Source organism: Triticum aestivum, chromosome 2A (genome assembly GCF_018294505.1).
Source record: "Triticum aestivum cultivar Chinese Spring chromosome 2A, IWGSC CS RefSeq v2.1, whole genome shotgun sequence".
NCBI classification, from domain to species: domain Eukaryota; kingdom Viridiplantae; phylum Streptophyta; class Magnoliopsida; order Poales; family Poaceae; genus Triticum; species Triticum aestivum.
In genome coordinates, this window is record NC_057797.1 from 13,490,978 (window position 1) to 13,515,994 (window position 25,017).

The 25,017-nt window shown below is 45.6% G+C and overlaps 1 protein-coding gene across 1 annotated transcript in view; it reads left to right on the forward strand.

Moving 5' to 3' along the window:
* Positions 1-24,346, forward strand: part of LOC123184263 (indole-2-monooxygenase-like) — a 49,064-nt gene extending 24,718 nt beyond the window's left edge. The window contains exons 2-3 of the mRNA XM_044596409.1: positions 23,218-23,646; positions 23,723-24,346. Coding sequence (XP_044452344.1) covers positions 23,218-23,646; positions 23,723-24,346 — 1,053 coding nt within the window. The remainder of the gene's footprint in view (positions 1-23,217; positions 23,647-23,722) is intronic.
* The last annotated feature ends 671 nt before the right edge of the window (positions 24,347-25,017 follow it).

Sequence of the window (25,017 nt, forward strand, 5' to 3'; positions counted from 1 at the left end):
TCTCTCTCCCTCGTCCTCGCCCTCGATCCCCTTCCCCTCTCCTCTCGCGACGCCGCTGCCCCGCCGCCCCGACGCCACCTCGAGCTGCCCCGCCGCCCCGACGCCGCCCCGACGCCGCCTCGACCCCGCCCCGACGCCGCTGCCCCGCCACCTCGAAGCTGCCCCGCCGCCTCGACGCGACCCTGCCGATCGGACGCCGCCCCGTCCACAGCACCGTCGCCGGAGCACCACCACCACCCGGACCTCGTCCCCGATATCCTCCCCGCGCCCCACTCCTCGGCATCCTCCCCGCGCCCCACTCCCCGGCCCCCGTGAGCTCCCCCGTGTACTTCTAGTGGATTTTTGCTCTGTATTTGCAAGTGGCATTTTTAGTGGAATTACTGTGTATTTCCGTGGTTTTTACACTGTAATTATTAGTGTAATTTTGGGCCTTTGTATAGTTGATTCACAGCAGCAGCAACTGTAATTGATCCAAAAACCAGGTCAATTGATGTCAAAATGATTAACTAAATCATCCAGAAACAAGAATGATAAGTCCATATGCTACTGTTGATCCCAAGACCGGAATGACAAGTCCAGGTGTTCCTCAATTGAGGAATTTCATTAACTAAATCATCCAAAAACCAGAATGATAAGGCCACATGCTACTGTTGATCCCAAGTTTGATGCATAACAATTGTTGTATGAGTTCTCCAAATGAACAGGAGTACTCCTCTATTTTGATATGAAATCACCATGATAGGTCCACATGCTACTATTGTCAACATGATAAATAGTTTTAGTTAGTTACCTCTAAAACTATTCCTAATTAACTGAAGAAGAGAAGAGAGTAGGAGTAGTTTATTTCATAGAGTAAACATTAGCACTATTTGACAGTAAAAGGTTTTAGCTAATTTGAATTAACTGAAAGCAGCAGTACATCATTTTTATTGACAGTAAAATGTTCAAAGAAACAGAAATATCAGTACAATAGCTAGATTACACTATCAATACACTACCAGTAAAATGTTCATTTAGTTTCGGTAAACAAATATTGCCAAGCATGACATGGCCTTTGTGATCTCCTACTCCTGAATTTTCATGTCACTTGTGCTATTAGTAGTTTTTTGACAGTAAAAGGGATGAAGAGGTCGGTGACCTCCAAATTCCAAATTTAGTAAAAGTTTGGGTATTCGAAACTACTAGTCTGAAAAATAGTTTATGTGGTCTGAAACTTTTCCTAATGTGTTTCAGACTTTCAGTAAAAGTTGTTGAATCAAATCAGTTCTTTGATGCTATTATGGACAGATTTAAAATCCACACTAAACCTTGATATGGGAACTATTCGTTTTGATGCTATTGTGCTTTAATACGATATGCTGCTAGTGGAAGACTTTGGAATTTGAAAACCCAAATCAGTTCAGTCTGCCTAGTTCAGCTTCACATAGGTTCCTATTTTCTAGCCTACTGTAATTGTTCTGAACTTTTGGTAATCTGTTTCAGACTTTCAGTTAGGAGTTAAGACTAGGAATTACTATGAACTGCTGTTGGATTAAATTAGTACGTGGTTAACAGGCACAACATTGTGCCTGTTGGGTTTATGGACAGATGCCAGAAGGTTGTCTGAAGATAGTTGTTTGCTAGGGGTGGGGAATCATTTCATAAGTAAAAAGTCCATACTGAACCTTGATACGTAAACCAATGGTTTTGATGGTACTTTGGAACTTGAAAATCAAAATCAGTTCAGTCTGCCTAGTTCAGCTTCATATAGAAGATAATGATTCCTGTTTTTTAGTCTACTATAATTGTTTTTTAGCCCACAGCACTTTGCATTGTTTTGAGGTTTTGTACATCAGCTTTCTTTTTTATCTTCTTATTTAAAACTGTAGCAGTACCTGTGACACATAATGCCTAACAATTTAACTATTTTCCTACTAATCCAGCCCACGTGGCTGCTGTACTACTTGTCAAGTGATGCTGCTGCTGCTATCTGCGAGTTGCTGCTACTAGTTGTGATTTTGTCAAGTGATGCTGCTGCTACTTGTGATCTTCTAAAATAACCCCTTTCTCCTGAAACGTTGATTAATTTCCGTTTCGGTTGAGAAATGGGGCACTCCTAGGTCAAGAAAATTAGCAAAGGTCATGGCCAATTTTCTTGACCTAGAAGGTGACCGATTCTCAACCGAAATAAAAATTAATCTGCTTTAGTGGTTGGATTAGTTTAGTATTTTTTTCACACACTCAGACACCCTTGCTTGCCATGTGTGTGAGAGAGATAGTGAGAGGAGACAAGAAGAAGGGGGTTAGGAAGGCATCATGCAACAGTGCCTTCAAGATCCAAGGCAATATCACAAACATCATAGGCAATTTGACCAAACTCACAACCTTGTATCTTTGCAGCAACCAACTTCCTAGACACACCCCTCAAGAACTAGGTTACCCTGAGAACGTGGACTTGGACCTTAGCAACAACACACTAACAGGTTCTATCCCAAAACACCTAGGAAATATCACAAACATCTCTCAATTGTTCCTTGACAATAACCAACTTTTTGGCGACATTCCTCGAGGATTAGGTTATTTGGTCAACTTAGAGATCTTGTTCCTTGACAATAACCAACTTTTTGACCAAATTTGTTCCTATTTAGAGAGAAACATGGCCAACAACGATGAGGCCGGGGGTTCGGGCGTCAAGGCATTCTGGGAGCTGTCCCAGGAGATGGAGGAACAACCACACTTGTATGAGGCCGCCGCCTTCCCCACCGATCCTGAGACCACTGATGGTACCGCCGAGGATGAACCCACTGATGCCACCACTGATGGTGCCGCCGAGGATGCCACCACTGATGATGGCGGCGCATGCACAGATGGCAGCCAACCGAAGAGGCAACGGAAGGACCGGCGCCCGACCGTGCTCCGCACCCTCAAGGAGGAAGTTACTGAAGTGGACTCCAACGGGAATCCAACGGCGCCCGAACGAATAGTCAAGGGGTACTCGCTTCAGCTCGGGTGCATTCTCCGGAGCACCGTCTTGATCAACACTGAGAACCTCAGGCATCCTGACCAAGGGAATTTGCGCAACCTCCTCTTAACGAAGCTGCACGAACGATACAAGTTCCCCGCTGAATTTGAAAACACAAGCCTCAAAGGGAATAAAGTGAACAGTGCTGCCCTCACGAAGATGAGCACGGCCCTGTCTACTTGGAAAAGCAATGTGAAGAGAATGATCGAGAAAGGTGAGAGTTATGAGAAGATCAAGGAGAAAAATCCTTCGATCACCGAAGATGACTACAACGACTTCAAGATCAATTGCTCGAGCACCGCGAGCTCCGAATCAAGTAAGTGGGGGAAAGAAATGCGGGAGCTAAACTTAGGGGAACACACACTCGGTCTCGGCGGTTACAGAGTGGCGGAGCCTATATGGGACAAGGAGGAGGCGGACCGTGCCGAGCAAGGCCTACCGCCCCTCCTCGATAAATACAGTGACAAGCAGACCAGGAACTTTGTCAGGGCCCGGTATAAGAAGGACCCGATAACAAAGGAGCTTACCACGGATCCGAAGACCAGGGCACTTGAGCTTGTTCTGGTAAGGAATACACCCCCGTGTAATTAGATCCATATGGTTGCATTCTAATTAATGAAGCCCAATTTCTAAATGGTTCACATTCCTTCCGCAGGCGACTGAAAGCAGTAGCGCGGGGTCGACTAAGAGCAACCCTTGGGACACCACTCTAAATAGGGCCTTGAATGTAATGAAGAACAAGGATAAGCTCAGTAAGCCGACGTCAGCTGGTCGTGTGGCCGGCAAAGGCTTGTCGACAAAATGGTCGTCATACTATAACACTGGTGGGCGAAAGGAGAAAAAGACCAGCTCGGAAAGCCAGGCACGCGAGGTTCAAGAACTCAGGGCACAGGTGGCGCAGATTCCGGAGATTGTCCAAGAGCAAGTGCAACAACAACTCGGAGCGACGATCACCGCCATTGTGCCTACCTTGATCCAGGGGATTAGTGCGTGGATTGCGGGCGGCCAACAGGGGCCGTCCCCGATTCCTAGCTTCACGGCCAGCAACTCGCAGAACGCGATGGCGGGGCCATTGGTGTCTCCGGCGGAGGCGGCATTGGTGTCTCCGACGCCGGCACGGGAGCTTAATGCACCCGGGTGTACGCCGGCCGGCACCTCTGCAGCAAGCGGCCCCTCCATCAACTGCACGCCCGCCGTTGGCGGTGCCTCGACATTAGCCGATCTCGACGCCATCATCACGGTAACTAATTAAGCCTCTCTCGGCCGAGGACTTCATCTCCTTGCCTTTGACTGGGCATCCCTGACGCCCTATATGTTTTCGCAGGGCGCCGCCGACGTTCCGTGCACTCTCCTGCACTTCGTGAACAACGAGTTGGTCGATGTCGCCAAGGGCAAAATCGTTCAACCGGGCAACCCCTTGTTCCACGATACCCAGATGCCACCCAACTTGTTTAGGGTTCAACTGGTTCGGGTGCTGCCAGGCTGCGATGAGTTGTTACCTCCGATTCGACTCGTCGGGGCCGACGATGATGACGTGATGACCCTCAGCGCCTGCCTGAGCTGGCTCCTGCTTTGGCCGAAGAGCCAGATTCGTTTGGGGGCGGGGGACACCACCCCAAAGAGAACACCGCCAGTCGTGCCGGCACCAAGTCGGCCCCATGGCAAGACCGCCGCAACGGTGCCGGACATCCCTATGCCACTAGATCCAAACATGCATATGGCACAGGATCAGAACGACGACGACGACGATACATTTGCCAACGTCGATCAGTACTTTGCCGATCATGGGTACGGTGGCGACTTCATGGGGCCTCCTTCTCAAGAATCCAACCCAACAAAAGACGTGCGCGATCTAGCTGGTACCGCGGAGAAGCCAAGTTGTAACAGGCATCGTCTGCCGTTCAGCTCTCAGGAGACGCCTCCAGCTGCCGACTTCACCGAGCCTCAGATAGGCGAGGTGCGAAATATTATCAGCCCCAACACACTCAAGAAGGCGGTCTGTGAGCAGAACTCGGTCCCATTACAGGAGAAGAAGAAGGCACGCAAAAGAAAGACTAACAAGGGTGCGGGCCAGCCGACACCGAGTACGATCCGTGCTCAGGACGGGCCACCTTCACCTGAGGATATCTCGAGGAGGGTGCATGTGGCGGGTAGGCCGATGCTACCGAGAAATATGCTCGATGCTGCAACCGGTGCTATGCGGAGTCTGCATGACAGTGTTCTTTCTTTGGAGAAGCGGCGTCTCGGAGAGAAGGATGTGGCATACCTAGTTTTCGCGGCCAAGGTGCCAGAGGGCAAGGGCTTTGTGGATAACTCCATCGGGGGTACGATCGTCCTGCGGTTTGATGACATCCACGCTATGTTGAACCTTCATCCACTGCACTACACCTTCGTTAGGCTATTTTCGCTGAGTATGGAGATGCGGATCATTCGCGACAAGACCCCGGACATCATGATAGTCGACCCCTTCTACATGCGTGCCAAGATCTTGGGCAGCGCTGGGGACCGGCAAGTCGCGAGTTCTTACCTCGAAGGCATCATTCTGGCAAACCAAGATAAGGATAACTTCCTCGTGCCTTACTTTCCCGAGTAAGTCCTCCCCTCAACCGCCCCGTAACATATGAATTCTTAGATTTCGATCGTTTTTCTTTTAACATTCCGTGTTTTCTGCAGTGACACACATTGCACGCTCATCCTCCTAAGCCCCAAATATTCCACGGCCACATATTTCGACCCGGACCGTCAGTCGAACGTAGACTCCACAAATGTCAAGAAGGTTCTTGATGATGTTCTCCCCGGCTACGTCAAATCTGGAGGCACCTTCACCAGGCCTATTCGTAAGTACGGCAAGCACGTGTTCTCCCACAATACGATGTTCTGCTGCGTCAAGCAGCCAACTGGAGGTCAGAAGGGTGCCTACTACGCCATCCATCACATGCGGGCGATCACACGGGACCATCATCAACTTCTGCTACCGAGAAGACTCAAAGATTGGGCCGCGAGCGTGTCAGCAATCCAGGACGCGGACATCAGACAAGAATTCTTTCGCATCTAGTCGGAGTTTGCGGAAATCATCCATCAAGATGTCCTTCGTACCTCGGGGCAGTTCTACCTCAGAAATCAACCGTCCAACAGTGACATCGACACAATCCTACAAATGCAGGCTGACAACGCCCGTTGTTTCATGACTCCCACGATCGACGGCGGCTTTGTCCACGCTCCGGTCCCTTGAGTCGAGTCTAAAACAGTGATGCTATGTCTAGTTCTGAAACATCGATTGGCTCATGTTGTAATTAAACTTTAATGAACTTGTAGTATGTCTCTTTGGTTTCGAGAGTCGTTCAACTTAGATGTAATCGATGCTATTAATGTTTTGCTTTTCTCTTCCGATCGTTCTATTGCATACTTATATATTGCTTATGTATTGTCTGTGAATTGGTACTAACGTTTCGTTTGGCTAGTGCATAGCGATGCCGTGGTATGTCGTGTACAAGGGTAAGGTTCCCGGAGTCTACAACGACTGGGAGGAGTGTCGGAGATAGGTTCACCGATTTAGCGGTAACAGTTACAAAGGGTACATCACTAGGGCCGAGGCCGAATCTAGATACGCCCGCTATCTAGCGGGAGAGGGGAGGGAGCGTTGGAGGAACCGGATGAAGACGAGTTTCATCGTGATGATGCCCATCGTGATGACCGCAGCTCTCTTCTATGTGATGGTAGTTTAGATGATCGATATCGACTTGTAATGTGAAGACAAACTCGCGGTCTCGAGACTTGTAATATAATGTTCTATCTTTGTTCGGTCTTTTCAATTCGGAGACTAATATGATGAATTGTATTCGGAGACTAAAATGATGAATTGTATTCAGAGACTAATCTTTTATTTTATTCGATGAATCTGTTGTTGATGTGTGCTGTCTATATTTTGTCCAATTATACATTTTGTAACCTGTGCAAAAAACAGAAAATTGAAAAATAAAAAAAACCTAATATTCATACTAATGGCGCATCACATCATAGTGCGCCATTAGTATGCCAAAGGATACTAATGGCGCATCATTAAACAGTGCGCCATTAGTATGTCGAAGTTACTAATGGTGCATCCTGTTGTTGTGTGCCATTAGTATGCTAAAGCACCTGGGTATACATGGCCCCCCGGGAGGCATACTAATGGCACATTGTTGTATATACTAATGGCGCATCCCAGGTGCGCCATTAGTATACCAGATACTAATGGCGCACCAGTGGTGCGCCATTAGTAAAATATACTAATGGTGTGGCACTAATGGCGCACCACTAATGCACCATTAATGGCCAAATTAGGTGCGCCATTAGTAGGCCTTTTCCTAGTAGTGGTAAGAAAACCTTCAAGAAGGACGACAAGGGAGTTGCCGCGCCCGGCAAGCAAGCTGCCGGGAAGAAGCCAAAGAATGGACCCATGCCCGAGACTGAGTGTTTTTATTGCAAGGGAAGTGGTCACTTGAAGCGGAACTACCCCAAATACTTAGCGGACAAGAAGGCCGGCATCATGAAAGGTATATGTGATATACATGTAATTGATGTGTACCTTACCAGTACTCGTAGTAGCTCTTGGGTATTTGATACTGGTGCAGTTGCTCACATTTGTAACTCAAAGCAGGAGCTGCGGAATAAGCAGAGACTGGCGAAGGACGAGGTGACGATGCGCGTCCACTAGTAGAAAACGGACCATTAGTACCGGTTTGTAAGGGCCTTTAGTGCCGGTTATGGAACCAGCACTAAAGTTTCGGCACTAAAGGCCCCCCCCTTAGTACCGGTTCGGCACGAACCGGCGCTAAAGTGCCACCACGTGGCGTGAGCTCGCGCCCTGGTACGGGGGACCTTTAGTACCGGTTGGAAAAAAATTTTGTTATTTTTATTTTTTCTGAATTATTTGATGATTTAGTCTCTAATCACCTCTCTTAACTGCTCAAGTGTGGATCACACATTCCAAATCATCTAACTTCCCGACCGGTCACCCATCCCTGTCACTACTCCAGCCTGAGCACGCTTAACTTTCAGGTTCTATTCTCCTTCGTTTCCGAGTCTGCACTTGTTGTTTTCCTGACAATAGTAAGATGTCAATCCTATTAACCTTCAGGAATTTTGCTTGAGCATGAAGTGACACATTTCACTGTTTGAGTTTGAAACTATTGTTTTAAAAACAATAATTATTTAGTAACACTAATATTTCTTTAATAATTAGTTTGACCATTGTTTGACCACAGTTTGACCAGATTTGACCAAAATAGAAATAACTAAAATAATTATTTAGTAACACTAATATTCTAGAATAATTAGTTTGACCATTGTTTGACCACAGTTTGCCCACTATTTGAATATTTTTCAATTTTTTCCACTCTAGATCTTAAAAGCCCCGTAACTTTTTTCTATTAGGTTTTTGATGATTTTGCAAATGTTTAACGGGGTTCCCCCAGTTAAATTCGGATGTAACTTTTCGAGTAGATGATTTTTCATATAAAAAACTTTTTCATCCGAGTTAGTATGCAAAAGTTATGCCCATTTTTACAAATTTCAGAGAGATTTTGCAAATAAAGTCAAAATTCACATTTGCAAATTTTCCCAACAACTAGACCACATATAACATGAGAAACTTATTTTCTTTTATTTTTTTGACATTTCCATTATTTTCTTTTATTTTTTTTTAAACTAAAAAGGCGATCCACCAGGGGGGGGGGGGGTAGAGTTTGAAAATGGGACCTTTAGTACCGGTTCGTGGCACGAACCGGTACTATAGGTTAGACCCCTTTAGTACCGGTTCATGGCACGAACCGGTACTAAAGGTTAGACCTTTAGTACCGGTTCGTGCCACGAACCGGTACTAAAGGTGATCATGGGGCCCCGGCCTGACGCCAGCCTGCCACCACCCCTTTAGTGTCGGTTCGTCCCACGAACCGGTACTAAAGGTTCAACACGAACCGGCATTAATGCAAATCTGTTCGAAGCGGCACTAATGGTACCATTAGTACCGGCTCAAATACAAACCGGCACTAATGTGCTTCACGTTTGACCCTTTTTCTACTAGTGGTCGGGAATGGTTCCAAGGTCGATGTGATCGCCGTCGGCACGCTGCCTCTTAATTTACCTACGGGATTAGTTTTGAACCTCAATAATTGTTATTTAGTGCCAAGTTTGAGCATGAACATTGTATCAGGATCTCGTTTAATACGAGATGGCTACTCATTTAAATCCAAGAATAATGGTTGTTCCATTTATATGAGAGATATGATTTATGGTCATGCTCCGATGGTGAATGGTTTATTCTTAATGAATCTCGAAGGTAATGCTACACATATTCATAGTGTGAGTACCAAAAGATGTAAGGTTGATAATGATAGTCCCACATACTTGTGGCACTGCCGCCTTGGTCACATAGGTGTCAAACGCATGAAGAAGCTCCATGCAGATGGACTTTTAGAGTCTCTTGATTACAAATCATTTGACACGTGCGAACCATGCCTCATGGGTAAAATGACAAAGAATCCATTCTCAGGAACAATGGAACGAGCAACCAACTTATTGGAAATCATACATACTGATGTGTGCGGTCCAATGAGTGTTGAGGCTCGTGGTGGCTATCGTTATGTTCTCACCCTCATTGATGACTTGAGTAGATATGGGTATATCTATTTAATGAAACACAAGTCTGAAACCTTTGAAAAGTTCAAGGAATTTCACAGTGAGGTTGAGAATCAACGTGACAGAAAAATCAAGTTCCTACGATCAGATCGTGGAGGAGAATACTTGAGTCAGGAATTTGGCACACACTTAAGAAAATGTGGAATAGTTTCACAACTCACGCCGCCTGGAACACCTCACCGTAATGGTGTGTCTAAACTTCGTAATCGCACTCTATTAGATATGGTGCGATCTATGATGTCTCTTACCGATTTACCGCTATCTTTTTGGGGCTATGCTTTAAAGACTGCCGCGTTCACTTTAAATAGGGCTCCGTCGAAATCCGTTGAGACGACACCGTATGAATTATGGTTTGGGAAGAAACCTATGCTGTCGTTTCTAAAAGTTTGGGGATGCGATGCTTATGTCAAGAAACTTCAACCTGAAAAGCTCGAACCCAAGTCGGAAAAATGCATCTTCATAGGATACCCTAAAGAAACTATTGGGTGTACCTTCTACCTCGGATCCGAAGGCAAGATCTCTGTTGCCAGGAATGGATCCTTTCTAGAGAAAGAGTTTCCCTCGAAAGAAGTAAGTGGGAGCAAAGTAGAACTTGATGAAGTATTACCTCTTGAACCGGAAAATGGCGCAACTCAAGAAAATGTTCATGAGGTGCCTGCACCGACTAGAGAGGAAGTTAATGATCAAGCTGCTACTGAAATTGGTAGGTCCACAAGGACACATTCCGCACCAGAGTGGTACGGCAACCCTGTCTTGGAAATCATGTTGTTAGACAGTGGTGAACCTTCGAACTATGAAGAAGCAATGGCGGGCCCGGTTTCCGACAAATGGCTAGAAGCCATGAAATCCGAGATAGGATCCATGTATGAAAATGAAGTATGGACTTTGACTGACTTGCCCGTTGAGCGGTGAGCCATAGAAAATAAATGGATCTTTAAGAAGAAGACAGACGCGGATGGTAATGTGACCATCTATAAAGCTCGGCTTGTCGCTAAGGGTTATCGACAAGTTCAAGGGGTTGACTACGATGAGACTTTCTCACCGGTAGCGAAGCTAAAGTCCGTCCGAATCATGTTAGCAATTTCCGCATTCTATGATTATCAGATATGGCAAATGGACGTCAAAACGACATTCCTTAATGGTTTCCTTAAGGAAGAATTGTATATGATGCAACCGGAAGGTTTTGTCGATCCTAAGAATGCTGACAAGGTGTGCAAGCTCCAACGCTCGTTTGGGTTTACGCAGACTTATGGAGAAGCCTGCGTTTACAAGAAAGTGAGTGGGAGCTCTGTAGCATTTCTCATATTATATGTTGATGACATACTTTTGATGGGAAATGATATAGAACTCTTGGACAGCATTAAGGCCTACTTGAATAAGAGTTTTTCAATGAAGGACCTTGGAGAAGCTGCTTATATATTAGGCATCAAGATCTATAGAGATAGATCAAGACGCCTCATAGGTCTTTCAGAAAGCACATACCTTGATAAGATATTGAAGAAGTTCAATATGGATCAGTCTAAGAAGGGGTTCTTGCCTGTGTTACAAGGTCTGAAATTGAGCTCAGCTCAATGTCCGACCACGGCAGAAGATATAGAAGAGATGAGCGTCATCCCCATGCCTCAGCCATAGGTTCTATTATGTATGCCATGCTGTGTACCAGACCTGATGTAAACCTTGCCGTGAGTTTGGTAGGTAGGTACCAAAGTAATCCCGGCAAGGAACACTGGACAGCGGTCAAGAATATCCTGAAGTACCTGAAAAGGACTAAGGAAATGTTTCTCATTTATGGAGGTGACGAAGAGCTCGTCGTAAAGGGTTACGTCGACGCTAGCTTCGACACAGATCTGGATGACTCAAAGTCACAAACCGGATACGTGTATATTTTGAATGGTGGGGCAGTAAGCTGGTGCAGTTGCAAGCAGAGCGTCGTGGCGGGATCTACATGTGAAGCGGAGTACATGGCAGCCTCGGAGGCAGCACATGAAGCAATTTGGGTGAAGGAGTTTATCACCGACTTAGGAGTCATACCCAATGTGTCGGGGCCAATCAAACTCTTCTATGACAACACTGGAGCTATTGCACTTGCCAAGGAGCCCAGGTTTCACAAGAAGACAAGGCACATCAAGTGTCGCTTCAACTCCATTCGTGAAAATGTTCAAGATGGAGACATAGATATTTGTAAATTACATACGGACCTGAATGTAGCAGATCCGTTGACTAAACCTCTCCCTACAGCAAAACATGATCAACACCAGAATTCCATGGGTGTTCGATTCATCACAATGTAACTAGATTATTGACTCTAGTGCAAGTGGGAGACTGTTGGAGATATGCCCTAGAGGCAATAATAAGAGCATTATTATTATATTTCCTTGTTCATGATAATTGTCTTTATTCATGCTATAATTGTGTTATCCAGAAATCGTAATACATGTGTGAATAATAGACACCAACATGTCCCTAGTAAGCCTCTAGTTGACTAGCTCGTTGATCAACAGATAGTCATGGTTTCCTGACTATTGACATTGGATGTCATTGATAACGAGATCGCATCATTAGGAGAATGATGTGATGGACAAGACCCAATCCTAAACATAGCACAAGATCATATAGTTCGTTTGCTAGAGTTTTCCAATGTCAAGTATCTTTTCCTTAGACCATGAGATCGCGTAACTCCCGGATACCGTAGGAGTACTTTGGGTATACCAAACGTCACAACGTAACTGGGTGACTATAAAGGTATACTACGGGTATCTCCGAAAGTGTCTGTTGGGTTGACACGGATCAAGACTGGGATTTGTCACTCCGTATGACGGAGAGGTATCACCGGGCCCACTGAGTAATGCATCATCATAATGAGCTCAATGTAACCAAGTGTCTGGTCACGGGATCATGCATTACGGTATGAGTAAAGTGACTTGCCGGTAACGAGATTGAACAAGGTATTGGGATACCGACGATCGAATCTCGGGAAAGTAACATACCAATTGACAAAGGGAATTGTATACGGGGTTGATTGAATCCTCGACATCGTGGTTCATCCGATGAGATCATCGAGGAGCATGTGGGAGCCAACATGGGTATCCAGATCCCACTGTTGGTTATTGCCCGAGAGCTGTCTCGGTCATGTCTACATGTCCCCAGAACCCGTAGGGTCTACACACTTAAGGTTCGGTGACGCTAGGGTTGTATGAATATGAGTATGCAGCGAACCGAATGTTGTTCGGAGTCCGGGATGAGATCTCGGACGTCACGAGGAGTTCCGGAATGGTCCGGAGGTAAAGAATTATATATAGGAAGTGCAGTTTCGGCCATCGGGAAAGTTTTTGGGTCACCGGTATTGTACCGGGACCACCGGATGGGTCCCGGGGGTCCACCGGGTGGGGCCACCCATCCCGGAGGGCCCCATGGGCTGAAGTGGGAGGGGGAAACAGCCCTTAGTGGGCTGGTGCGCCCCCCTAGGCCCACCCCCTGCGCCTAGGGTTGGAACCCTAGGGTGGGGGGCGCCCCACTTGCCTTGGGGGGCACTCCACCCCCTTGGCCACCGCCCCCCTTGGAGATTGGATCTCCCAAGGGCCGGCTCCCCCCCCAAGGGGGCCTATATAAAGGGGGGGGGAGGGGGCAGCCGCACCCTTGCATCTTGGCGCCTCCCTTTCCCCTGCTACACCGCTTCTCCTCCGTCACGTGCTTGGCGAAGCCCTGCCGGAGTGCCGCTTCTCCACCAACACCATGACGTCGTGCTGCTGCTGGAGCCATCTTCCTCAACCTCTCCTTCACCTTGCTGGATCAAGAAGGAGGAGACGTCATCCACTCCGTACGTGTGTTGAACACGGAGGTGCCGTCCGTTCGGCGCTTGGTCATCGGTGATTTGGATCACGGCGAGTACGACTCCATCATCCACGTTCTAGTGAACGCTTCCGCTCGCGATCTACAAAGGTATGTAGATGCATCCGATCACTCGTTGCTAGATGAACTCATAGATGGATCTTGGTGAAACCGTAGGAAAATAGTTGTTTTCTGCAACGTTCCCCAACACTGACGAACCATTCGTCCTAGCCAATGATGTGGCACAGGTTATCTATGTGAAGAACATGTCTACCAGACCGAGAAAAAGAAAAGATAAGGAAGCAAATACATCATACGATGAGCCAAAGCGCCACATAGTTCTTTTAGAAAAAAGGGACATCGTGAGAGTGGAGGGCAAGACAGACATGTCTGAAGATTATGAAAAGTTCTGTGAAATTCCTCCCTTCAAAGTCAATGCGGACCCAAGCATCCTGATAAAGATGAAGATTATCCATGGTTACGGCGCAATAAGCAAATGACAAGCGAAGAAAAAGTGAAGACTTTCTCACGCAACTATTATGATGATACCATGCCAACTTTGTAACAGACGAGTATGATACCATTGTCCGTTTTGTACATGCACATGCTATGTGGGTGAAATTATGATACCATGCCAACTTTCAACTTTTTCAGAGTTCATTTGAAATGCTTTAATGTCTTATGGTTCGGTCCTCGTAATACCATTAATCCCGGTTCGCTCCTTGTCAACTATGTTCTCACCAAGAACACTCAAGACGGCAGCCACATGGGCCATTGGTCCATGTTCGTCTGGACCTTTTGGTCCCGGTTCCATGCACGAACCGGGACCAATGCGCCTCGCCCCTGGCCCATGACCATTAGTCCCAGTTTGTGCCACAAACTCGGACTAAATGGTTGGTCCTCGTTGCGGTCAGAGTTTAGTCCCACCTCGCTAACCGAAGGGCGCTCACACCGGTTAATAAGTCCGTCCCTCTCTGCCTTGTTGAGCTCCTCTCAAAGTTAAAATAGATGCCCCTATACAGGGAATTTGACCTAATTCATAGTGAATTTCTCTCAAATTCATAGAAATTTATTATGAATTTAGGTTGAATTTTTTCTATAGGCGCATCTATGTTCATTTTTTAGTAAAGTTAATCACAAACTTGTGATTCACACAAATTTCAAAGAATTCAAATTTTAACTGTTCAAATTTGAAAAGTAATGACACTAACAGAAAGTTTATAATTTTTCTAAAACTAATGGCACTAACAGAAAGTTTATAATTTTGCTGACCTAAAAGCAAAACTAATTAAAAAATAAAGCAAAAAACAAAAGAAAATAAATAATGCAGAAAACAAAACAAAAAAAAAACTGGAAAAAAATAAAAATAGCAACAATAAGTATTTTGTTGTAAGTAGAAACAAAATAAAATAAATAAAGCAACAAAGAAAACAACAAAACAAAAAAAGTGTTTTCAAATTTGAAAACTAATGGCACTAACACAAAGTTTATAATTTTTCTAAAACAAAAAGAATAAAGAATAAAAAATAAAGCAAGAATCAAAAGAAAATAAATAATTCAAAAAACAAAACAAATACTGGAAAATATAAAAAAATTCCACCTATTGGGCCACACGGCCTGCATACGACTAGAAACCTATTTGTATGTGGGCCAGGATGCAGGCCCGCAGGCCCAATAGGCCCAACAAGGCAGTGACAAGGGTAGGCAAGTACTGCTTGCATATTAGAGAGGAGCTCAGCACCTGAGCCGCAACGCAGCTTATAAACAGGTGTTGTGCTCTGTCAGCTAGCGAGGTGGGACTAAACTTCCCACCGCACCGCGCCAGCGCAAGGCCTTTGGTCCCGGTTGGTGGCACCAACCGGGACTAATGCCCACCTTTAGTCCCGGTTGGTGCCAGCTTTAGTCCCGGTTGGTGCCACCAACCGGGACTAAAGGCTTTGCTATATAAGTTCACACTTATGAAATTTTCACTCTCATCTCGCAATTGCCGCCCCGACGACGCCGACGCCGCCAGGCTGCCCGGACGCCGCCCACCGCCCCCGCCGTCGCCTTCGCCCGTGCCCGTCGTCGCCATCGCCCGCCGTTGCCCACGCCCTCGCCCGCGCCCCTGCCCCGACGCGCGCCGCTCCGGCCCGCCCCCATCGTCGTCGTCACCCTGCCTCACCCTTCGTAGCCGTCGCCCCCTACCCCGAGCGCGCGCCCACTGCCCCATCGGCATCCTCGCCGCTGACCCCGTCGTCCTCGTCACCTTGGTCCGGCCGGCGCCCTCCCTAGCATTTTTTTCATATATATGCTTGTTTTTTTCGTATATATGCTTGTTTTTTTATATATATGATGATATATATGCTTGTTATCATAATTGTTTTTGTTCATATATATGTAATGATTTTTTTATAAAATATGATGTTTTTTCATAGATGATCACATATATGATGTATGCACTTTTGTGGATGAAATATGATATGTTTTTGTTAATAGAACATGATGTTTTTTTATTCACAGTTTTTTTGTTCATGAGAGAGGCGGGGACATCGAGGGATCATAGATGTATTTTTTCGGAATTTTATATCGTGCATAGATGGATTTTAGACCACGGGAGCACCCCCTCCCTATCGTTGCAAAAGCTGCGAAGTGATATTAAGAAGGAAGAAGAGGAAAAAGAAGGATAGGGAAAACGAAAATAAGAAGAGGAAGAAAGAAGAAGAGGAGAGGAAGAAGAGGAAGAAAGAAGAAGAGGAGAGGAAGAAGAGGAGAAATAAATAAGAAGAGGAAAAAAGAAGAAAAAATAGAGGAGAAGAAGAAAGGAATAGAGGAGAAGAAGAAGAAATAGAAAAAATTTCTATTTTTTCTTCTTCTCCTCTTTTTTTCTTCTTTTTTTTCTTTGATATTCTCCTCTATTCCTTTCTTCTTCTCCTCTTTTTATTTCTTCTTCGTTTTCTTATGTTTTATATGGTCTGTCATCGTCGATGTACCCCTCCCGAGAACTTCAAAACGAGGGGGGGGGGTCGATATACCCCCTCCCCGATAATATTATTTTCCCATGTACGTATGTCATGTCGATATAAACTCCTGATAACTTCAACACGTGGGGGGTCAATATACCCCCTCCCGATAACTTCAACACGAGGGGGGTCGATATACCCCCTCCCGATAACTTCAACACGTGGGGGGGCGATATACCCCCTCCCCGATAATATTATTTTCCCATGTACGTATGTCGTCTTGTCGATATAAACCCCTCCCGATAACTTCAACACGTGGGGGGGGGGGGGGGTCGATATACCCCCTCCCGATAACTTCAACACGTGGGGGGGTCGATATACCCCCTCCCCGATAATATTATTTTCCCATGTACATATGTCGTCGTTGTCGATATAAACCCCTCCCGATAACTTCAACACGTGGGGGGGTCGATATACCCCCTCCCGATAACTTCAACACGTGGGGGGTCGATATACCCCCTCCCCGATAATATTTTCCCGTGTATGTATCTCATCGTTGTCGATATTACCCCCTCCTTGAAGCGTTCTCGAGGCCACCCCAAACCCTTGAAGCATTGTTGAGGCCACCCCAAACCCTAGAGAAGCAGCGTCGAGGCCACTAATATGATTCCTTATTGTGATTAGCTAGCTAGTTCTACGTTTGCCACTAATATATCCATCTGTCATGTTTGAATAATAATTACCATGTTGTAAATATTTGTATAAACGACGGACACCCCCGAGACGAAGCACAAGAAGCGATGTTGGGGGACATTATCGCACAAGGAAGTGATGACGTCTGCTCGTTGTTTCTCAATGACACCGATGGTCTGGAAGGACATGGTGATCAAGAAGCAGGCTATGATTATGATGGCTCCCTTGACCCAATGCCGGTGCAAGAAGGAGACCATGATGACGGCTCCGGTGTCCCAATGATGGTGCAAGAAGGAGACCGTGATGACGGCTCCGGTGACCGAACTGAGTCCGGCCAGGTATATATATTAGTTAAGCCTGTGCTGACTAGCTAATTGATGCATTCATTGTTTTGGTATGTACACATATTAATTAACTCTTGTCTTCCTTCTTTTTTCTAGCCCTCCAGATCGAGCACAACTTCGGTAAAGAGACGAGGCCCGAAGAAAAAGTTGAGCTCGGATGAAAGGTTTGAGATCACAGCAATCGCGTGCGATGGCCAACCGATTGAACCCATCCGGAGAAAAGATGCATCTTCTGCTCAGTGCAGGGTCCTTGTTAGGGACAAGATCCCAATCAGCATCCACCAATGGTATAAGCCTAAGAACGAAGACCCTGAGGTGTCTTATGTCAATGATATGCAGAAAAATGATCTTTGGACTGAGCTGAAGTCAAATCTCACCCTACCACCAGAGGATGATCCGGAGAAGGCAGTTAAAGAGCAATTAATCAAGTCTTTTGCTCTTAAGAAGATGGTAGACCTATTCAGGAGGTGGAAGAATGAGCTGAAAAGGTTTGTCGACAAAGAAGAGACACCAGAATTCAAGGGAAAATATGAGAAGATCAGAGAACACTGGCCCGCATTTGTGGCCCACAAGACATCGAAACAGAGTAAGAAGATGTCGGTGACAAACAAGCAAAATGCTACGAAGAAGAAGCTTCACCATCGCACAGGGTCAGGTGGCTACCTCAAAGCCCAGCCTAAGTGGGCCAAGGCTGAGAATGATCTGATTGATAAAGGGATCGAACCAGAGACAATGAACTGGCCAGACCGTTGCCGTACTTTGTTCTTCGGGGCTGGCGGAACCTTGGACCCTGTATCAGGGAAGTGCCTTTGGACGGACGAGCAAATGAAAATACCAGTCAAGAGGATATCGATGCAGCGCAGCAAGGGACGTTCGTTCCAGACAGAGAGAACGACGAGCTCACAATGGCCCTCGGGAATCCTGAGCACCCTGGACGGACACGAGGCATGCCAGGCTCCGTTCCGTGGAAAGCTGGGTTTCCGGACGCAGGCGGTTACAAATGCCAGGAGAGGAGGAAGAAAGTGCAGCAGACTGATACGTCTCCAACGTATCTATAATTTTTGATTGCTCCATGCTATATTATCTACTATTTTGGACTATATTGGGCTTTATTTTCCACTTTTATATTATTTTTGGGACTAACCTATTAACCGGAGGCCCAGCCCAGAATTGCTGTTTTTTTGCCTATTTCAGTGTTTCAAAGAAACGGAATATCAAATGGAGTCCAAACAGAATAATCCTTTCTGGAACGTGATTTTCTTCCCGAATATGACCCATGAGACTTGGACCCTACTCCAAGGAAGCTTCCAGGTGGGCACGAGGTAGGTGGCGCGCCCTACACCCCCAGGCACGCCCCCACCCTCGTGGGCCCACCAAAGCTTCACCGACGTACTTCTTCCTCCTATATATATCCACGTACCCCCAACTGATCAGAACAGGAGCCAAAAAACTTAATTCCACCGCCGCAACCTTCTATATCCACGAGATCCCATCTTGGGGCCTGTTCCGGAGCTCCGCCGAAGAGGGCCGTCATCACGGAGGGCTTCTACATCATCATAGCCTCTCCGATGAAGTGTGAGTAGTTTACCTCAGACCTTCGGGTCCATAGTTATTAGCTAGATGGCTTCTTCTCTCTTTTTGGATCTCAATATAATGTTCTCCCCCTCTCTTGTGGAGATCTATTCGATGTAATCTTCTTCTTTTTGCGGTGTGTTTGTTGAGACCGATGAATTGTGGGTTTATGATCAAGTCTATCTATGAACAATATTTGAATCTTTTCTTAACTCTTTTATGTATGATTGGTTATCTTTGAAAGTCTCTTCGAATTATCCGTTTGGTTCGGCCAACAAGATTGGTAGTTCTTGCCATGGGAGAAGTACTTAGCTTTGGGTTCGATCTTGCGGTGTCCTTTCCCATGGGAGAAGTGCTTAGCTTAGCTTTGGGGCAGCAAGGCACGTATTGCATAGTTGCCATCGAGGATAACAAGATCGGGTTTATTTCATATTGCATGAATTTATCTCTCTACATCATGTCATCTTGCTTAAAGCGTTACTCTATTTTTAACTTAATACTCTAGATGCATGCTGGATAGCGGTCGATGAGTGGAGTAATAGTAGTAGATGCAGAATCATTTCAATCTACTTGTCACGGACGTGATGCCTATATACATGATCATGCCTAGATATTCTCATAACTATGCTCAATTCTGCCAATTGCTCAACAGTAATTTGTTCACCCACCGTAGAAAACTTATGCTCTTGAGAGAAGCCACTAGTGAAACGTATGGCCCCCGGGTCTATGCTCATCATATCATTCTCTATCACTTTAATCTTGCTTTGCTTTTTACTTTGCCTTTTACTTTTCACTTTGCATCTTTATACCAAAAATACCAAAAATATTATCTCTATCAGATCTCACTCTCGTAAGTGACCGTGAAGGGATTGACAACCCCTAATCGCGTTGGTTGCGAGTAGCTATCATTTTGTGCAGGTACGAGGGACTTGAGCGTGGCCTCCTACTGGATTGATACCTTGGTTCTCAAAAACTGAGGGAAATACTTACGCTACTCTGCTGCATCATCCTCTCCTCTTCGGGGAAAACCAACGCAAGCTTAAGAGGTAGCACAGACCCAACTGCAGGCGCTGCACACAAGGGTACAAGCGATAGAGGAACGAGACGCAAATCGCAGCAAACGAACTGCCGAAGCTTCCCCCGAAGCTACCCCGCCATCTCAGCGGAGAAGCAGCATGGCTTCCACCGAGCTGCTTCAGCCGGAGCATGTCTTGACGGCTCCTGCCAGCTATCCCGTGGATGCTATCACGGAGTCTCAAAATTGCCACATTATGACGCAATGGATGAATTTGAAGGTCAAGGCGGCTGTTAGCTCTGTTTTACCTAATGAACCCGGCGCAACTTTTCACTGCCGGCCGATTCCAGAAGGATATGCTAGGGTGATGGTGGATGAAATAACGGAGGGATTTGAGGACCTCTAGCTTGACCACCCTACCGGTGAAGGGGAGACTCGGCTGGGTTCTGCTCTGAAGACTCCATGCCTATGGCGGAAGGAGCTCATCAACCTTCCGAACTGGATGCCTCTGCCTCCTCCTCCTCCTCCGGCGAGTCAGGGCACTCCGCCTCCTCCACTGGCTCCTCCTCCGGCGATTGACGATCAGGGCACTCGGCCTCCTTCTCCGGCACGTGGCGGCACTCCGCCTCCTTCTCCGCCTGCGCCGGCGCACCCGAGCAGCCAGCCTCCTCCTTCTCCGCCTCGTCAGCAAGGGCGAAAGAGACCCGCCGCTGCTCCGGCTGCTCCGGCGTGTCGTACTCCTTTTCCTCCGCCTCATAAGCAAGGAAAGAAGACAGCCACAGCCGCTCCGTCTGCTCTGCCGGCGTCTAGCAGTACAGCCAGAGGCGGGAGAAAATACAGATTCGGTCCTTCTCTGAAGACTCCAGAGAAGTTACCATACGAGATGACCCCGGAGGAGAACGCGAAGATCATGCGAACCGAAGTGACGAACTGGTTTCAAGGGGTGAAAGCAAAGAAACATCCACCTCCGGAGGAGAAGGTAGATCCGGTGAAAGCGAAGCGCACTCTGGCTGCCTTGAGAAAACCACCAAAGTCTTCGTCGAAAGGCAACTATGAGCGCATTATTGCAAACACATTTGTCGAAGCGGAGTGGTCGGGAAGTACTGTCAGTGATCAAAGGATAAAAGAATGACGAGCTGCGAAAAAAATTGCCCAGCTCGGCGAACAAGCGAACCAATCGTGCTCCCCGCTCAAGGTGCCTAGCGAAATCGTCGCTAATGATCCGAGGATGGTGCCCGGTTATAGCAATCTTGGAGATTACCTGTCCGGCGATGTACATTATGATTTCTTGGAGGTGGAGGCAGTACACAGATTCGAGTACGGGAAGCCTCTCGTCAATGATGAAAGATCTCTAATAACGATGATGCGAAGATTGCATGATTGGTACATGAAAACCTGCAGAGAGTCTGGGGGGAGGAATACTTTGACGCTGAGAGTTAGAGAGGAGCATGACCTCGTTGGAATTGAACTGTTGAATTATCCATTTGAGGAGTTCTTCAAGTTTTTCAATCAAAGGGTCCTCGATAAAGCAACGGTCACCTGCTACTGTCTGTAAGTACTACTACTTCTGTCATTAAGTCTCTCCATATAGGTCAGCTGTTTCATTGCATGTATTTATAATTATCTTCACTGTATTATGTAGATTGAAGATCGCCGAATTGAAGAAAAGACAAGTTGGTGATATTGGGTTCATTAACACAAATCTCATAGATGCAACTGAGGTTAAATTTCATGCCGAAGATACCGAGGCCAACTTGCTACGATCATTGGTAATAAATGAAAACAAAGATATAATACTCTTTCCTTACAACTTCAAGTGAGTGTTACTATCTTGTGCATATTCAGTTTCCCTTATATATTAGTCTAGGTTATAGTAATGTAATTGATGAGTTATGCATGCGTGCGCAGTTTCCACTATATTTGCCTAGAGATTAAGCTTGAGCAGGGACTAGTAACCGTTTTAGACTCGAGACGAAAAGATCCCCAGGAGTATGCAGACATGACTGAAATAATCGAGAATTAAGTTAAATCGATCATTATCCACCATATCAACAACTTTGTTCATTTCCTGATATCAAGTAATTGTTTTCTTTGTCTGACAGGGTTTGGAGAAAATTCACCAAAAAAGCTCCGGGACTGCCGAAGAAGCTGCAATTTAGATACTCGAAAGTATGTACTATAGTAGCATGTTCCGCCCGTCTCCTAGTGATTCGAGCTCTAGTTTCATCAATACCATTTGGCATGCTTGCTTATCAGTTTGATTGACCTCTATTTCTTGTAAAGTGGTTGTGGCAGGATCAAGGGAATGATTTCTGTGGATACTACGTTTGCGAGTCCATCCGCTACACGACCTGTGAACGGGGGTACACTGAAAAACAATATGAAGTGCGTAAGCAATAATATTCACAATTTTATTTTATTTCAGCGGATCAATCTTTTTGTTCTGCAAATTTTGATATATTATATGTATTTTTCTGAATTAGGATGATTTAGTTATGATTTTTTCAAGTTTGAAAATTGCCCTATAGTGCCGGTTTGTGTCTCCAACCAGTACTATAGGTCAGACCCCTTTAGTACCGGTTCATGGCACGAACCAGTACTAAAGGTTAGCCCTTTAGTACCGGTTTGTGCCACGAACCGGTACTAAAGGTTCTACATGAACCGGCATTAATGCAAATCCGTTCGAACCGGCACTAATGGTACCATTAGTACCGGCTCAAATACAAACCGGCACTAATGTGCTTTACGTTTGACCCTTTTTCTACTAGTGTAGCAATAGCGAGAGGAACGTGGAAACGATCATACTACTCAACACCAGCAACAATCTAGAAAAGAGAGGTCAGGGCTTAGACGGTCTCCGGTTAACTGATGAATAGACAACATCCACTAGTTAGGATATTCCACATTCCTAAGAAAAAAATGGGAGCCTGATATTTTGTTGTTAATATGTATGTTACCATCAGATACGACGTCCTTTTTTATTCAATGATTTCCTACTGTCGAGCATTGTTGGTAATTTTCATAGCTTTTTCACAAACTTGCCACGTCAGAAACAAAATAAAGAAAATTTACTTTCATTGTGCCATCTGCTAAGATTCCATAAATGTTAGCTACTCTCGTACTTTAAGATGCATGCCATCATAGGTGAGCATGGTGATGGCCAGGATTAACGAGGCCGCCGCAGTCGGCGGTGTGGTGGACATGAGTGAGCTGCTCAAGACATTCACATATGACATGGCATGCCGCATTGTGTCCGGAGAATTCTTCCTAAAAGAAGGACGGAGCAAGTTGTTCCAAGACCTCACCAATGATACCTCACTGCTGCTAGGAGGGTTCAAGGTGGAGGAGTATTTCCCAACATTGTCTAGGGTAGGACTGCTTAAAAGGATAGTTCATGCAAAGGCTGGGAGACTAAGGCGTAGATGGGCCGATCTGCTGGACAAGGTGATCGTTTATCATGAAAACAAGGACAAGTCAGTGTTAGATAACCAGGGTGGAAATTTCGTCGATATTCTCTTGTCTGTTCAGCTGGAGTATGGTCTCACAAGAGAGCAGATGAAAGCTCTCCTAACCGTAAGTGAATATAATACCTTTCAGATTATTACAAATAAATAAATATTATAGTATACTAATTAATTGACATCTACAGGATGTATTTTTTGGTTCGACAGACACATCATCTAACACCCTCGAATTCACAATGGCTGAGCTCATGAGGAGGCCCCGCTTGATTGGGAAGCTACAAGACGAGGTAAGTAGTATGGTACCCCAGGGACAGGAAATTGTTTGTGAAGCCGACATGAGCAATATGACATACCTAAGAGCAGTCATAAAGGAGTCACTCCGACTTCATCCTGTTGCACCTTTACTTGCTCCACACCTTGCCATGGCTGACTGCAACATTGATGGGTACATGATTCCTGCTGGGACGCATGTCTTAATCAATGTATGGGCCATTGGTAGAGACTCTAGCTCTTGGGAGGACAATGAAGAATTCATACCTGAAAGATTTATAGAGGAAGGCAGTGATGTGCATGTCAACTTCATAGGGAGTAATTTTAAACTCTTGCCGTTCGGGGCAGGACGCAGGATATGCCCTGGTTTAAACCTCGGAATCACGACTGTTGAGCTTATGTTGGCAAACTTGATGTACCATTTCGACTGGGAACTGCCAAAAGGGGTTGAGAGGAAAGACATTGATATGACGGAGGTGTTTGGACTAGCTGTGCGCCTGAAGGAGAAATTACTGTTAGTTCCAAAATCACGCATGTAAACGGATAAGATCTTCTAAGCAAATTTATGTTACCGGTATGTTGCTGCTACAAAATAAAGGTCAATTCTAGCCATCAAAGCAGTCAGGATTTTGATCCTAGGGGCGGGGAAGAAAATAAGAACCACACAAGTATACCATGCATATGATGTACTTTTCGTTTGAGCTTACTGTGTTTTTTTTATTAATGGCACAGTGTTTTATGAGTTGGCATATCAACTGAAATGAGATCCAATCCGGACTAGTTCCATCTGCTCGTTTAGATTTACATACTGAAAAGTAAGGAGTCACTCTACTATTTTATTTTATTCTTGAAATGTAACAAACTTTAGCTTTGAAGGCACCTTTATGATTTATCTTCCACCTTACCTTATCATTATCCCCAGGCAAAATAAAACTATCCACAACATCTTTCAACTCAGTCCATTGAGAAGAAGCCTCCCCTATAGATTAATTCGTTCTGAAACTACGGGAATATAAGCCTTCATTCTGGGCTTTTTGCAATGTGATGTTCTTAGTGTTGGAAATATGCCCTAGAGGCAATAATATTGTCTTATTAATATTTCCACTTTCATAAATGAGAGTTCATATTTCATGCTATAACTGCTATGATTCTGAAATATGCAATTCAGTGGAAACTCATATGCACCTATAAAATGATAAACGGTATAATA